The following is a 17858-nucleotide window of genomic DNA, read 5'->3' as shown; positions in this document are numbered from 1 at the left end:
ACCTTTATAATCCTAAATAACATTCAAACCCAGCCAGCCAGACTACATCAAATTAAGAGAGGGCTGGAATGACAGAAACTCACAACCATTTGTTGCAGTTTAAATTACTAGCCAGTAATTTGAACTACAAGTGAACTATACCATCTAGGACAGCAAACTACGGCCTATGGACCAAATCCAGCTCACCATCTTTTTGTGTAAATAAAGTGTGAGTGAAGCACAGCCACAATGACTCATTTACACATTGTCTATGGCTGCATTTGTGTTACAATGGCAAAAGTGAATAGCTGTGGAGCGACTAGATGGCCTGAAAAACCTAAAATATTTATCATGTGGCCCTTCACACAAAACATTTACCAACCTCTAATCTACGATAATGAACTATTTGCTACCAAAGAAAAATCTGAGATCTGCAATAATAACCATTAACTAACTCAGGACACCTACTATCTCCATTGGAATATCTAAACACTGGAATCTGAATAATCCTTTATCCCTACTCTGTATAAAAGATTTGTTGCCCACCCAAGACAGAGAGCATTTACTTACCTGCTCACTGAGCTAATCTTTAACATACATTTCTCAAGGACTCATTACCCGAATAATGAAGAATCCATGAATATACTGCTCTGTGCAATCTAAGGTTTAAAAAAAAGTTGCTGCTAATAACTCAAAAGTATATCAAAAAAAAGAAACTGTATAGAACTACATAAAATTTCCTTTACATTTTATATTTCAAATAAAAATACTTTTAAAGGCACTTAAAGCAGGAAAGCTTAAGTTCAACAATTTAGGTACTATTAACTGCATTAAGTAATGCAAGTTAATTTCCCTTTTGTATTAAAAAAAGGACTTTCGTTTTCATGTATGTAGAGTTGAAATCAAAAGATAATACTTCTAATCCAATTCAACCATGTAGTTTTTTAAACATAAATGACATTAGAATCTCTAGAGAGCAAAATCACAAGATCAAAGTACTTTGAAACCGGAAAGTGCTTAAAAGATCACCTCTACATTTTACAGTTAAAGTTTTGCTACAACATGAAATATTTATGGTGAGACAAATAATTAGTGGCAGAGGCAGATCCAGAACCCAACACTTAACTATCAGTTTGGAACTCTTTCTACTTTATGACTAAGAAAGATAGCTCATATTCCAGGATAAAGTAAAGTGATGTTGAAGTACTTTGGAGATTTAAATGTACAGTAAACATACTCAGAGGGCTATAGCCCACTCAACCTACCAACCCTCTTGTGTTTTTTATTAATCAATTAACTATAAAATTACAGAAGGGAAAAAAATAATTCATTATAAAGCCACTCTTAATAGAATGATCAAAAGAACAACCAATTATTTGCTTAACAAATTGTCAACGATTAGAAAAAAATAATAGTGGAAAAGCGGCAGTATGATGAGTACTCATAAACTGCTAATTTGGTACAATCTTTCTGAAGGATAACTTGGTCATATTTTAAAGAGCTTAAAAAGTTCTCACCATCTAAACCAATTATCCCATTCCCATGAATATATCCTAAAGAACTAGTCTAATATAGAATTCAAATTTCACATACAAAGATGTCCATCCCACTATTATTTATAATTGTCAAACATTAGAAACAATCTAATATCCAAAGAGAGAACTGGTTAAATCATGTTGTATTCATACAATAGAATATTAGGCAGCCATTTCTAAAAATCACATTTTCAAAGACATGGGGAAGTACTTATGATGGTCAGTTATAAAAAGTAGGATATACAACTATATGATCAGCATAATCTCAATTTTGTTATTACGCACACACACAAATACATATACACACTCATACATATAAATAGCATAGACAAAGACCGAAAGGAAATACAAAAAATATTAACAGTGTATATCTCTGAATAGTGAGATTGCAGGTAATTTTTTTTCTCTTCTTTATAGCTATCAGCATTTTCTAAATTTTCTGTAATAATCATGTAATTAGTTTTATACCCAGAAAACATTAAAAATGTACTCTGTAGTCAATTTTGAAATTTTTATAGTCTATATAATAAATAAGGAATAAATATTTACAGTACTCAAAAGTATATCTGAATGATGGGAAATAAATCACTAATATGTAAGAATATAATTTCCACATATGGATTGGTGGGTAATTTTGAATCCAAAAGATTACAGTATTTTATCTCAGTTCTTGAGTATAGAAAGTTGGTATTTAGTAAGAAATGCAAATCTTTAAGTAAAATTGGTGCAAGGCATCTAAAAATTGTGCTATTCTGGCATAACACTGAAGATATAAATGCTCTCCAATGTAATAATACCCACTGTTATATTAAAATAGGTATAATCTAGTACATACATGATGGCCAATATTAACTAATTGAATTAACTTTTTTTTTTTTTGCCAAAGTGACTACGATTGGTCTATGCTAAAGGAAGAAATACAACACCATACCATTATTTTAGTTGGAAGAGCCGCACCAAAAATCATGACAAAAAAAATTGTAGAACTGTAAGAAAATCCAGTGGTTTTTTGTTACTGTTAATGACTTCTTGCTAAAAATTCAAGTAAGACAGTCAAATTGCTTGAAGCACTAAAAAAGCATAGCAGCAGTGTATGGTCTGCAATGATTTGAAAACCACTAAGAACATTCTTCAGTATTTCCTCATTTGCAGACTACTGCCTATCAAGCACTATCTCTGAATTACAGGACTACACCTATGTTCTTTACCAATCTTGAATTTATATTGTGTTATAATACAGTAATGACACAAAGTGATGTCACACATAAAAAGGCAAACTGTATGTAATTTTAAAAGCTAACTTTAAAATATGATTCTAATATCTGTGATAAAAAAATCACATAAATATGTAAAATATAAAAATACATCCTAACATATTTTTACATAAGAGCTAAAGTTTACCACTTTTAACATAAAAATTCTGAAATGGAATTAATAAAAAACAATTTTCATATGTACCACAGAGCAATAAGTTTAAATCAGACTATTTTGAGTTGTGTAGCCCTTTATTAGCAACTAAAATAGAAGGTATCTGTTGTACAACACGGGTAGTAATTGACTATAACTGGAGATTTTTATATTCTAATACAGATCATTTATAAATGCAATTTCTTTATTAAAAAGCTTCCACCCTTTTTGTTTGTTTGTGTACAATTTGCAAAACTATTCTGAAAGCGGAGTATATGTGCACAAGTCTGCAAAGAGTGCAAATTTAGGATATGGTAAATGCTTTACAAGTTAACTTTCAAAAAACTGACTGCCACAACTGTGCCTTTACATTGCCTTTTTTTTTTTTTTTGATCAAAATATTTTGATGCCAGCCTTCCTTCCACTGCTCTAAACTATAAAGCATTTTTTTAATGAGTTGAAATTAAGGAAGGACTACACCTACTAGAAAAGAAGAAAAGAAAGTTCCATTAGTTTGAGGTTTCAGAATCCCCCCAAACCAGGACCAGTATCTTGGTAAGGGTTAGGCTGGGACCCTGGACAGAGTATGAGTATGTGCAGGTGGCATCCCTGAGGATTCAGAGCTTCAGTGAACCGTGAGTGCTCCAGCTGCATAACTCACTGAACTGTCTTGCCAGTTTCGACACTGGCTTGACTGGGCATAATTCAAAAAGGAAAAGCTCATATTCATTCCATTCTTCTGCAGCTCTGTGATAGCCTAGAAAAAGAAAAATTTGGTTATGACAGACATCACACAAAAAAGTGAGCACTCTTTGAATGTGCTGGTAGCTTAACTTTGAAGCCTAGATCTCTCTCTCACTCTTAGTTTCTTGAATTTCTCGTCACCCCATATTAAATAGGAAAAAGAAAGAACTCCTTATTTCATTCTCTCAAAGAACTTCTCCTAATCTAGCTTCTTGATAAATATCAGTCATCTTCCACTCTACCTCTCCCTGTATTTAATAAGGCACTTTAAAAAATAAATAAATAAAAAATTTTAAAAATCATAGTATCTTTCTTTCTATTCTCTAAACCAAACCTTGGCCACTTTCGTCTTGAAATGTTGGAGTCTTTTCTTTGTCTGAAATTTTAAATGTATATAAATTGACTACCAAATCTAAGAGGTATACCAGGGTTTTTACTTTAATTGTGAATTGGCTCATCATTTATTTTACTAAAGTTTTATTTGACCCAATTCAAACTTTGGTAAATTAGTATAGCTTATTCTAGTTTAAATTTCATAAATCAATTTAAGCCCTTAACAGGCTTTTCTCCCAGTCAATCAACACTGCTTAAGAGAAGACCTTTCCTAAAAATCCACAATGTACTATTTTTCAAATCACAGTAATACTAGACCTTTAGGTTCCTACCCTAGACTATTCTAGACTACATTACCAACTCCAGTATTTCTCTGCCTCTCCAAACAATGAACCCATTATTACTTCCTCTAACCATTCCTGAGTGTACACCGTCTTCTTTTTGAGTCTCTCATTTTCTTTCAATTTCAGTTTTATTAGGAAAAAAATTAATGTTATTATCTCTTTAGAAAATCCAGCTAACCAAAACTTCTGCCTCTTTACCAGTCTTTAAATGAAATATTGTTTTTGTTATAAGTAGAAAAACATATACATGTCATCTGCCTTGCTTTATTAAATTATGAATATCTAAAACTCAAGAGCAGAATCTTCCATTTATTTTTTATAAAGTCAAGAACACTAAATAAAACCAAAAAATTAGTAAGACCATATTTCTTGAGACGTTACTTTGGTTTATATTTGTAAAGAGCATATTGGAATTGGCTCAGAGTCAAGAGAAAAAAATGGGTTTCTCTTCTAAATAACTTTCTGTATTTAAAAGAAAGTATTGACCTGTCATACAGTAATGTATAATTTTATTTAAGTAACCAAAACAATGGAAATTTAAATTATCTTAAAGGAACTAGAAAGAAAATTGACTATATATCTAAAATCAAAGCTAATAAGGTATGACAGATGATAACAATTAAGACATTTTGAAACATAATAGGATCAAATTTTAAAAAATCAAGGCTTCCTAAGGATACTCACATTTAATAACACCCCAATGGGATGTCTTCCACATATAGTATTATGGTATTTCTTCAAGTAATTGCTAAAAGATACAGGGTCTAATTGTTCTATAATACTCATACCCTAAAAAAAAAGAAGAAGAGAAAAAAAAGAATGAAAGAAAAAGAAAATAAGACTATTATTTCCTAATTATATTTTAAAACTGTTACTTAGAGCTAACAATCATAATTTTTCAATTAAGGAGAAGTAAAGAAAATACATTAAACATTAAACTCTGTGAAATATCAAATTCATTCATCCAAGATAATCTCATTATAGTCAACTCTCAATAATATACATACTTTATTAAGTATGTATATTAAACATACTGAAACATTTAATCTCCAGTTTTCTCTGACCTCCTGGCATGTTTCTACACCACCTTCCCCAGTTGTCACTCAGCTCACAAATCCTCAAACATTTCATGATTTTATGTTTTTCATATATAATATTTACACAAGTAAACATGTTGTGAAAATTTTCACACAAAATCTAAAATTAAATTTGATATATGGCTGTTTTTCCAATGTCCATTATACTTCTCATACCACTGGTATAAATAATCAAGAGCTGATTATAATTTATCTTTTTCCATAACATATACTTAAACATCAACAATGTGTAAGGCATTTTGAATTATCAGTATTTAGGTATGTGATAAAAAGAGTCCACGAACTAAGAAAATAGTTAATGTATTTTAATCAATTTAAAGCTCATAAAAGACTGATAAAAGCTTAAGCAAAATGGGTCTTTAAAAATAAGTGGAAAAAATAAAAGTTCTTTATCTCTTCAACTAGAATGCTTTGCTTTCAAGATTTTAATTGAGAATCAAAATTTTTAGACTACTATTGAAACAATAACTATCATTTGGACCCTTGTTTATACTTAATTCTGTATTCTGCAAATGCATTCAAAATAATGTGCTCAAAATACATCAATACAGAGCAACTTTAACTCATCTGAATCAAGCAAATAAATCAATGATTCTAACTCATCCATTCACCAACTACCTTACCTTGTTTTCTTATTCAGGTGAAATACTTTACATTTGTGTTTAATAAACTGGCTTAATATCCTCTGGGAAAAATGTAAATGGTGGTTTAACTCAGGAATTAACTGATACATTTTTGTGTTTTTTTAATTATATTTCAACATGTTTTAACAAGCACAGTGTAAAATCACCTAGAGTAATCAGATGAACACTCAACTGAAAAATGATAGCCATCAGTAGGTAACACAGTACAAATATTGCAATGGCGGTATGTAAATCAAATTTTAATTTTATAAAGAATCTTTCTTCAGAATATCCAAGTCTTTCATAAACATTATCATATTTTTCTACAAATATATCTGAAAGATAAGCGTATGTGTGTATAGTCAACTTTCAATTGCTTGCACATCAATTAGCCACTCTCAGATTTATCCACAACCAGTGTTTAAGGCTAAGTTGGTTTTCCCCTGTCAACTAGGAGGCTTACAGGTCACCATTCTCCACTGACATTTGGTGCAAACCGAGTGAAATATGAACTAATTTAAAAGTTAAACCTAAGATAAACAATTAGTATTATAATTCTGGTACGTAGAAAATCACTCATATTTCTAAACCAAGTAGTAATGCAGAGATGGGGTTACAAATCTCTTCCATAAATATGCATAATCAAGGTAGAACTCCCTAAAGATGAAGAAACTAAGGCATAAAAAAGGTTAAAAGCTTGTCTCAAATTTCTAATCCTAGGCTACTGGATTTCTAATCCTAGGCTTCTCATTGACTTACTCTGCTTCATATAGAATAACAAGAGACATACCAACAATTCTTTAATACTCTCACATAGGTACAATTGGTATACATATTATAAAAGAATTTTCAATGCTCCTGGGTGAAGTCTAGGACAGCTTACCTTAAATAGAATTCCACTTGTTAATAAATCATGTAACACTGAAGTTCAAATGTATATTTTAATACTAAAATCTCAAAGCACATTGTGAACAAACATCACATTTATATATATTAACATGAGTAATTCAAAGAGAAGAAAACTAATGATCACATTTGTAGAAGAGAAAGAATTAAAAGTAACTGGCCAAGAAATTTCACACAGAAAATATAGAATTATAAATGTAGAGAAGTGTAAATAAATAAAGTGTTAAAAATGAAGATATAATGGTTAAATTACAACACAGAAAGTAAAAAATTCAGGTGATGGAAGTTAAGGTATTACATTTAAAATTTTAATTTCCTGAAGTGTGCTATGTACCTACCAGGGCAAGAATCAATTCCATTATACTCAATTCTCTGACAAATGTGACAGTTAAGAGGTATGCCTTTTTGGGACTTCCCTGGTGGTGCAGTGGTTAAGAATCCTCCTGCTAATGCAGGGGACACAGGTTCGAGCCCTGGTCCGGGAAGATCCCACATGCCGCGGAGCAACTAAGCCCCTGTGCCACAACTACTGAGCCTGCACTCTAGAGCCCGCGAGCCACAACTACTGAGCCCACGTGCCACAACTACTGAAGCCCACGCACCTAAAGCCCGTGCTCCTCAACAAGAGAAACCACTGCAATGAGAAGCCCGCGCACCGCAACAAAGACCCAATGCAGCCAAAAGTAAAAAAAAAAATTTATATAAAAAAAAAGAGATGCCTTTTTATAAAGGAGGGATAGAGAGAAAAATTAAGGCACTTCTCATGAGTGAACCTCTCCAAGTGGAAAATTCATGAAGTTTGCAAACAACAGCAAAAATGATTAGTAAAACTGCAAACTGGGACACCCATTAACTAACACAGAACACTGACAAGCACTTTTGTATATATTTATGTTTTGATGCAAACAATTTTGAAATTACTATTACCAAAATTCCAAGAAGATAAAAATGCTAGTTTGATACTACTGCACAAATTCCAAAAAGATGAAAAACAAAAATGCTTCCCAAATACGCCTAAAGAACTTTTTGATTTCTTAACATACTGGAAGATATGATCAGTAAATCTAAAGTCCAGGTGATAGAAAGCTTGCCTAGGGCCTGGTATATTGAGAGTTTGTTCATATGAACTTAATCTAATATGAAGCAGTGAAGTGGGTCACTACCCATTCAGCTCTAAGATACAAACAGACATTATAAACACCAAGAGCCTATCCATCACAGTACAGGTTTCTGAGGAATTTTAACAGTTTCAGCAAGAAATTCTCAGACTGAAAGCTAACTCCCTACCTTGAGGGGAAGAAGGGCGGAGGGAATCTATCATTGTGCTGACTCTCTCCAAGTAATGAGTGAAAGCTTGTATTGTCAAATCCTAAATGGTAATCCCAAACCTAATAGGCAGTTTTAACTGCCTATTTAACAGAGCTGCAAATTCAAGACTCGACAACAAAGGTCTTCCCTTTTTAAAAGTTTATCTATATATAACAAATTATTTAATTTAAATTTTATTTAATTTTAAATACTATCACCTAGATGTGATCTAAAGTAACACACACAAAAGAGTAGCAAAACATTTTTAGAAGTCTTTGAGAAATAAGAACTAGAATCATGTCTATCAATTATTAACAGATAATTAAAACCATATTATCAAATCATTAGGACTGTGGCCTTATTTTTTAAAATAAGGATACACATTTATGTTGAAGAGATGGGTACACATTTAGGAAGATGAGGTAGGAAAAGGAAATATTCTAGTTTCTTTAAGAGGTATCAAGATAAAATCTTCATTAGAAAGAAATTTTATGGAAAAAAGAAATCACCCTAAATACAGCAGTGCTAAGAACCAGTGTACTAATAAATAGCTACCTTAAAGATGATGCTGTAAAACCGACTAAAGACTACTAAAGAAACTAAACTACGGGCCTAAGTTCAAGAGAAAGAAGTACGAGTGGACAAACATGAACAATTTCACTTTCAGAAGAGTAAAAGGAAGAAAAGAAGTTGAAGTTCAAAGTAAACAAAGTGACTACTAGTAAATTTGGAAGGAAAAGAAGTTACAAAGCTGACTACAATGACATTTTCAGATTCTCTCTGCCAAATCATAAATAGTATGCCAATAGCCATAGAAACACTGGTCTATATCAAAAGTAGTACGGAAAAAATAACCTGTGGTCATGTAATATATATAAAATATGTATAAATGTGGCTAATGTTTCCAGTATGTGATCTAAAAGGTTCACAAAAATCAACATCTTAAAATATGTTCTGCTTTGGTCACTATAATTACTGAAATTGCAAAGTACTAATTTCCAAAAAACATGGTCAGTAGTCAGTAATATTCTAAGACTTTCAGAATCTATATCTCTTATAACTAGTTATTTTCTCCCAAATACAACATTTGGAAGATTGTTTGTTTTCCAATTCATTCTTCCTTCCTTATGCGTTTTCTTCACATAATTAACTTCCAAGATATTCAAATGCTGGACATAAAATTTTTGCCAAAAAAAAAAAAAAAGAATTAGCAGTTTTTCTTTTGGAAACTAAAAACTTTCAATTATTTTCTAGCATTTTAATAACTATATTTAATAAGACTTTTCTGATAACAAAAAAGGGACCAAAACTTAATTAACATAATAATATTTAAAAATTAAATCTAAAATTTTATACTTAAAAATAATCTTTTCACTCTATCAAACTTTCCAAACGTATAATTACAATTCAGAATTGCTAACATTTTTGCAATACTTGTACAGAGAAGCATCCTACTATATTTTGCTCTGAAAAGATTGCATATAGCAACTAAGATATTAATTCTGAAATGAAAGAAATTATTTACAACATAAAATGACACTTGTGAAAAGCAATATACAGTGGGATATTCACCATTTGGTTATATAAACCAATTAAGAAAACACATTGTATAAGAGTCTGCCTAATAGTGAGTGTACATATACTCATACATGTATAAAACCATATATACATGAGTATATGTACAGACCTAACCATGCTTATTATTTTAATCCATTTATTCTAACTCCCAGAATGGACTTATAACTTGAATTAATAGCATGCTAATAAAAGAACAGACCATTTTAGACCCCTTTAAAAATTCTATATATTATAAAAAAATTCTATATATAAATAGAAATGTTTCAATAAACGGACCACAAAAATCAAGTTCAAGTCAAATGTTACATCAAATACTAAATTCAAGCATATTAATATGAAGCAAATACTCAATAATTCACTGATTTACAAATTTGCAAAATTAAATGTTGCCTGATTAAAGTTTACAAATGATTTAAAGAGCTGAGTAGAAAACAAAGGGAAAGAAGATGAATAGGAAATTTTCTTCTACTTCAACAGATCAGGGGCCATAATAGGCTAGCTCAAACTCACCTACGAAGCTATTCTGGAATAAAGTTGTTGGGACTCTCTCCATATTACTGAAAGTGGATATCCAGGGGTGGGTATGGGCAGGTCTATTTTGAAAAAGTTCCACAAGTGATTTCAGTTGTAAAGATGGGGTTGAGGATTACTATAGTAGACAACCTTATCTCTGCCCTGGCTTTGATTACCATCTACATGTTGAGAATGCCCAAACTTACTCCAGACCTCTTCTCTGAGCTCCAAACCAATATAGTCAATCCATTAGCAAAGCCCTATTGAATACAAGAACTCAAATCTATGAACTTCTTTCTATCTCCACTACTACCACCCCAGTCCAAATTACTATCTTCTCTCCCCTAAACTCCTGCCAATGCCCACTGTTACTATCCCTGACCCTCTTGTAGAATCTATTCTCTACACAACCGCCAGACCGACTTTTAAAATAATTATTTCATTACTACATCATTTCACTTCCCACTGTATTCACATAAATTTCTTACCCTGGACTATAAAGCCCTACATTATCTGATCCCTGCCCACCTCTCTTACCAGAGCTGTGTCACTCTAACCCCTATCTACTATATTCCTACAACCCTGACCTTTTTCCCATTCTTCTAACACACTAGCCTCTTTCCCATCATAAAGTTTTTGCAATGGCAGTTCTGTCTAGAATGCTCTTCCCTCTAATCTTCACTTGGTTTGCTCCTTCTTATTTGTATCTCAATTTAATATTCCTTCTCAGGAAGTCCTTCTCCAATCATTCAATCTAAAGCAGCCTAGAATTATATACTGTTTAAAAACCCTTTTAATATTTTCTGCATAGCACACATCACTATTAGAAACTAACTTCTATACAATATCCTTAACTTAAAAAAAAAAAAATGTATCTCCTCCCATTAGAATAAAATGTCCGTGAGAGCAAGTTGGCTTGTTTACTGCCATATCTCCACCAGTGCCTAGAACTGTAAATGCACTCAAAAATAACTGGTGAGGGCTTCCCTGGTGGCGCAGTGGTTGAGAGTCCGCCTGCCGATGCAGGGGACACGGGTTCGTGCCCCGGTCTGGGAAGATCCCACGTGCCGCGGAGCAGCTGGGCCCGTGAGCCATGGCCGCTGAGCCTGCGCGTCCGGAGCCTGCGCTCTGCAACGGGAGAGGCCACAACAGTAAGAGGCCCGCGTACCGCAAAAAAAAAAAAAAAAAAAAAAACTGGTGAAAAGAAAATCCAAATGCCTACTTGGTTGACATCTCCACTTGGATGCCTTAAAAGCAATAGCAAATATAACATATCCTAATACAATTTATGATCACCCTACCTTGTAAAAAATCTAGTCCTATCTTCTTGTGCTTCCGACTTAAGAGAACAGAACCAAGACTTAACCAGCAGCATAAGCCAGATATCTAGGAAACATCCTTTTTTACTTTTTTAATTTTTATAAATTGTTAAAGGTTACATTCCATTTACAATTATTACAAAATACTGGCTTTACTCCCCATGTTGTATGATACATCCTTGTAGCCTATCTTACACTCAATAGTTTGTACCTCCCACTCCCTCACCTCCATGTTGCCCCTCCCCCCCTCCCCACTGGTAACCACTAGTTTGTTCTCTAAATCTGTTTGTTCTCTAAATCTAATTCTCTAAGTCTGCTTCTTTTTTGTTATATTCACTAGTCTGTTGTAGTTTTTAGAAGGAATTATCCTTGATACTTCCTTCCCCTCCAAGTTCAACTGATCTCCAAGTTCTATCATCAATTTGTCTCTAAAATATACTGCATACATCCACTCTGTCCCTCTCTTCCACCATCACCAACCCATCCACTGTCTAAATTACCATGTCTCACTTGGATTATCAAACTAGTCTACTCATTTCTCCTCTGGCATCCCTCCAACCCATTTGCTGCACTGTAACTATACGATCTATTCACATACAATCTGATTTTATCACTTTCCTATTAGATATCCTTTAAACAGCCTGTTCTAGATTCTCTAGCCTAATTTCTCACTACTCTCCCATCCACTCATCCATTAATTTAACAAATACATATACTGAGTACCACAAACAGGCTGATACAAAATGGACAAAGATCCTGATCTCACGAAGCTTATCTAATAGGGCAAGTTTTCATCAACAAATCAACAAATAATAAGTCACACAGTAATAAGTACTAAGAAGAAAAATAAAGCAGGGTAAGGTCACAGAATAACTGTTCACCACAGGGGCATAATGGAAAATTGTGGGCACATTTCTGGGTTGTGCCAATAACTAGAAGATACTGTCAGGGGATTTGGTAGATGGAATCCAGGGATGCTGACTGTCCTGCAATACAGGACAGTCCCACACAGAAAGAACTGTTCTCATCCTATAACACTTTCACATGTCCATGTATGCGAAAAACCTGCTTATAATTATCTACACTCTAACGCCATTTTACATACAAACACAAAGAAGTTTTGCATGATTTTAATATACAATAGATTTCCCAGGAACAAACTATCATATAAAGTGAGGGAAGACTGTACTTTGTTTAGTTTACAGTTTTGCCAAGAAATGTTCACCATTTTGGAAAATCAAGTCACCCACCAACGTAACTTGGTAAACGTAAGACAAATATAAACAACTGTTTGTATGTGGCTGTTATATTAAAGATACTATGTGTAAGCATCTAACTACTTCATTGTCTCTTTTAGTACAGTTGGTGCCTGAGCATTTACATTATTAAATATATATTAATATATTATAAATTACTTTCCTTTTATTTCTTTCTCAGAGTACACTTAGGGTATTCATTTAACTCAATTATGTATATAGGAAGATTATAGTCACCAATTCATTCATTTGAAAAGTATTTGTTGAGCACCTACTTATGTTCCAATTGCTATTCTAAGCACTTGGATACATTAGTGAACAAAACAAATATCCTTATGTAATAAATAAGTAAAATATTCGGTTTCTTAGAAGAAAAAGTGGAACTCGGTAAGGTGGACTGGGAATGCTGAAAGGGTGGAGTGTAAGATGTCAAATTAAATACGGTGGTCAGGGCTTCCCTGGTGGCGTAGTGGTTGAGAGTCCGCCTGACGATTCAGGGGACACGGGTTCGTGCCCCGGTCCGGGAAGATCCCACATGCCGCGGAGCGGCTGGGCCCGTGAGCCATGGCCGCTGAGCCTGCGCATCCGGAGCCTGTGCTCCGCAACAGGAGAGGCCACAACAGTGAGAGGCCCGCGTACAGCAAAAAAAAAAAATACGGTGGTCAGTAGGCCTCACTGGGAAGGTGAAAACGGAGCAAAGCCATAAAGTAAGTGAGACAGTCCAGTGCAAAGAGGGCAAAAGCCCTAAGCTAGGCACACATATGGCATTATCAAGAATAGTAAGGAGACCAGTGTTTCCACACTGCCTCATAAATATCTTATATCTCTATATTGTAACAGCTTCTTTCTAAATCTATTCGATGATTAGACTGTAAGATCCATTAAGTGGGAGATCATGTTTTCTCTTCTTAGTATCTTCAATACTTCACATAGTACCAGACACACAGTGGATACTCATTAACCATTTGCTATATGAAGAAAATAAATGATATAGAACCAGAAAGTTTTCTGAGGCAACTAAGAACTAAACCTCAGAAAAATAAGATTAGAATAATAGCCAGAAAAGAATTAACTGACTGAAATGGCAACATAATAAAGCCAAAAAAAAAAAACAAAAGTCAGTGAATTAAAATCCAAACAAAATTCCAAAGGTAAAAGCATTAGGCCATAATTGGATTTAAAGTAACAGAATAAATTTAAATATGATAAAATCTCCTAAGTAACTATTTTGTATGATAAAATCTCCTAAGTAACTGCATTCATTCCATTTGACTTTTAATAAAATAATACTACTCAATATAATCTACTTATAGTTTCAGATCCAGATTCCTTAGTAAAATGTTTTATCTACTTTAGACTAAATATTTTTATACTAAAACATATACATAAACCTTTTCACACACTGGTAAAGTTGACTTTAACTTTAACAGATTACAGACTTAAAGGCTGGTGGAGTTTAAAGACAATTTAGAGACCAAGCCTCTCCAAGTCTCTCATCTTAGAGATGACAAATTGAAGACTAGAAAATTGAAACGATCTATTGAAGGTCAGAGAGAATTAGTGATATATCTGCTAGATTCAACTCCTGGACTAGTTAAGAATACAATAATGCTTTAAAATTCTAATTTAAAACAAATTAAAATTCCATTTAAGAAAAACCCAAATGGCAAAAAAATATAACTAAATAATAAAATAAACTTAGAATTTGTTATGGTTGTTTCTGCTTAACAGTAGTAATGGAATTAGTATCCCATTGTCCCTAAAACTAAGACATTCCCCAAATAGTATCTAAAAATCTGTATCTAATTATTCAAGGTGTAATTAATCAAATAAAATTAAGATGAAGGAAATTTCTACTAATAGAACAGGGATTATTTTTATAATCAATATCACATGACTACAAAATATATATTGCACATTTAGTTAAAGATAGGGAAAGAATTATTAGCCCATTGTATATTTTAACATATTAAGTCTTGAATCACTAATCTGAAATTAAAGAAAAAATCTTAGAGCAGTAAAACCCCACACCTGAAGGACTTACCATTTTATCTAGATGTTCAATGGATCTATAAATCTCCCCCTGGGATTCATCATAGTAACTGTAACGGAACCTTTGACCTTGAAACAAATATCATGTACAAAATAAAATAGGGAAAAATTAGAAGCTAAAAAGAAAGCAAGCGCTTACCAAATAATTTCAGTTCTCATGGAAGGCAAAGCACAGCTTAAGCCTCTGAGAGAATCATTCCCAAGAGCCCTTGTACATAAAAATAAAAGGCATATTTGGGAAGGTAATAAAGAAATGATATATCACCAGTGTTTCATGATGTTGAAAACTATTTCAAACTGTAAAACCTTAAAGTCACAAGCAATACAAAAGACTATGGAAACAAACAGTTTAAAAGTTAGAAGCATTGTTAAACATATTATATCGGTCTATAATGGAAAGTAAACGCCAAGAATATGATTCAAGAAAATTTGGCTTAAGGAAACTATCTCAATTTAACAAATCAATGAAAGCTTAGCTTTTGTTGTACAAATGCAAAGATTTAATCTCTACTACAGAAAAGAAAGAAAAAAAGTAGGTCAGAGATATATGTGGCTTGTATAATTTTTATGACCTAGATTTTAAAAATTTATCTCATTTTTGCACAATTTTCTACTTGGAAAAGGATCAATACAAGTGCCTTTAAGTAGGATACACAGAAGTATAAATATAACAAATAGTCCTACTCTGACAATAAAATCTCAACAAAGGTACAAGCACAGGACATTCAATGTTTAGCTATTCTCCAAAGAACAGAGAGGGTAAAATGGAAGAAGTTTAAAAAGAAGGTAGAAAACAAAAGGCTCAGGAAATAAAATTTGCTTCCTACTATAGTCAAAGAAAAGCCAAAAGTTAAACATATTCATAATTAATTACATATTATTATTCAACTGATTATGTTGTATTTCAGATATATCTAAACCTATTTTTCAGCAATGCCTTTATTTCCAAGAACTCATTACTTTTATATTCTTTATTTTTAAAGATTCACCAAAACGCAATTTTGAAGGTATCAGAGTACACTAATCATACACACACATACTATGCATCTTGTGCTTCAATTTTACAGCGAAGTTCACATATCCAATTATTATCCTCCCATCTGAGGAGGCGGGTTTCTTTGGCTGGATAATTATGATTTTTAAGTTTTCTGTTTATCTCACTAAAAAAATCACCTTATAAATAATGAGACATGTAAAATTATAACACCCTTTTGATGTCCTTTTTTAGAGAAACTACACATCACAGTTCTTAACATTTCATTAACTTGTTGATGCTAATCATCTCTGATGGTCACCTTTCTACAATATACCATATTTCCTTTACTTTCACATATTAACTTTTCACATACATTAACATGCACAGCTACTCAATGTGGCAGTTCTTATTTCCCTGCACCCCCTGCCCAGCGCCACTATTAAATAAATATTTCATCTTAAAATTCATGATATCCTATAATCAAGCAATAGGGTTCTGAGACAATTACCTGCATTCTGAATATAACAACCTTTTCTGGTAAACACTGGAGATTACTGCATGTTGCTATAACTATCAGATTCATTACAGTCCTTGCACTAAAAAAATTCTTAAACAGTGACAGTTCTATCACTGAGTACCCCTATATTAAATAATTCATCAGACATTTCTTACAAAATTTAGAGTTAAGTATAGCTTTGTTTTTCTTTAAAGAATATATGTACTTCCTCCTAGCTAACAACAGGAACTATATAATTCACCCTATTTTTCCTATTCGTCAGCTGGCTGCCAGAAGATTCAAAGCCAAATGTAATGTCTGTCATAATAACTTAGTGATTCAATTCATTGGTACTAAATTTCTACTTCTGTTTCAAAGTTCTTTTGATGAAGCTGCCCCAAATCTTCTGTGAAATGAATAAACAATTAAAAGAATAATCTTAGACAAGAAAATTCTAACTCACTGTCACTGTAATAAGAGTAATATCCTTGGATGAAATCAAGATGAATATTCTTTGAACCCGAGCTGCTTCAGGTTTATACTAACACATTCTCTTTTTCTTGCTCCTGGTGCTGTCAGTTTTAGTTGTCAATAATCCCTGTGACTGGGACATAATTGTCTTATCTCAAGACTGCTACTCTCAGGTGCAAAGAAAAATGCATGTACTTTGTGACATTTACTATTCGAAAGTCCTTTCTATTTATTTCCAAGTTCAGAGCCGCTGTTTCAAACGCTGAAGTTGGTCAAACCTGCCTTAATCATAAGTCAGAAGTGTAACTATATTTTAAAACTCGGTCTTGTTCATATGGACCATTTTCAATGTAACTTTCACTTAAAAACTACTTCTGAAGTAAGAGAGAAGTACATAGAATGTTTAAAGTAAGTTAAAATACTAAATCAACATGTGATTTAATAAGAATGAAAATATACACAGAAAATCAATGAGCAAATGTTTAATATTTTGCTATCTACTTTTTGCTACTCTTTAGTAGCCACCTCCCATTTAGTAGCTGAAGAACTGAGTAGAAATATTTGATAAGTGTTAAAGGATTTATCAGTTAAGAAGCTAAATTTACACTACTAAGCTACTACACTGAAAAAAGTATCCTACTTATGATAGCTCAAATTGTCTTACGATCATTGTTTTTAATTATACAAACATTTCAAAATTACTTTTCAAAATTACTACATTCTGGTCAATATACTTAAAGAAAGCATCTTATTTGAAGTAAATAGTTGCCATCATCCTAGCCTAAATGTATATACATACATATGTATGAATATATGTGTGTGCACATGAGTACACACACATACAAGTTCAGTTAAATACTACTTGGAATTTGAGTTCAAAAGATTTTTTTGTTTCTAATTATTAAAAAAAAAAGTTTGTCA

The 17858-nt window shown here is 32.6% G+C and overlaps 1 protein-coding gene across 3 annotated transcripts in view; it reads right to left on the bottom strand.

Moving 5' to 3' along the window:
- Positions 1-3000: 3000 nt before the first annotated feature.
- MEMO1 (mediator of cell motility 1) overlaps positions 3001-17858 on the bottom strand; it is a 129619-nt gene continuing 114761 nt past the window's right edge. For 2 of the 3 annotated variants that reach the window (XM_067703332.1, XM_067703331.1), the window contains 3 exons: positions 14987-15063; positions 5027-5131; positions 3001-3678 (listed from right to left, as the gene is read on the bottom strand). In XM_067703332.1, coding sequence (XP_067559433.1) covers positions 3547-3678; positions 5027-5131; positions 14987-15063 — 314 coding nt within the window. In that variant the 3' untranslated portion in view covers positions 3001-3546. Of the gene's footprint in view, positions 3679-5026; positions 5132-14986; positions 15064-17858 lie in introns of those variants that run through there. The other variant, XR_010934092.1, reaches the window with a different exon arrangement.

This window comes from Pseudorca crassidens, chromosome 14, assembly GCF_039906515.1.
Source record: "Pseudorca crassidens isolate mPseCra1 chromosome 14, mPseCra1.hap1, whole genome shotgun sequence".
Classification (NCBI taxonomy): domain Eukaryota; kingdom Metazoa; phylum Chordata; class Mammalia; order Artiodactyla; family Delphinidae; genus Pseudorca; species Pseudorca crassidens.
Note: the sequence above shows the minus strand (reverse complement) of the source record. Positions and strands in the feature narration are given on the sequence as shown.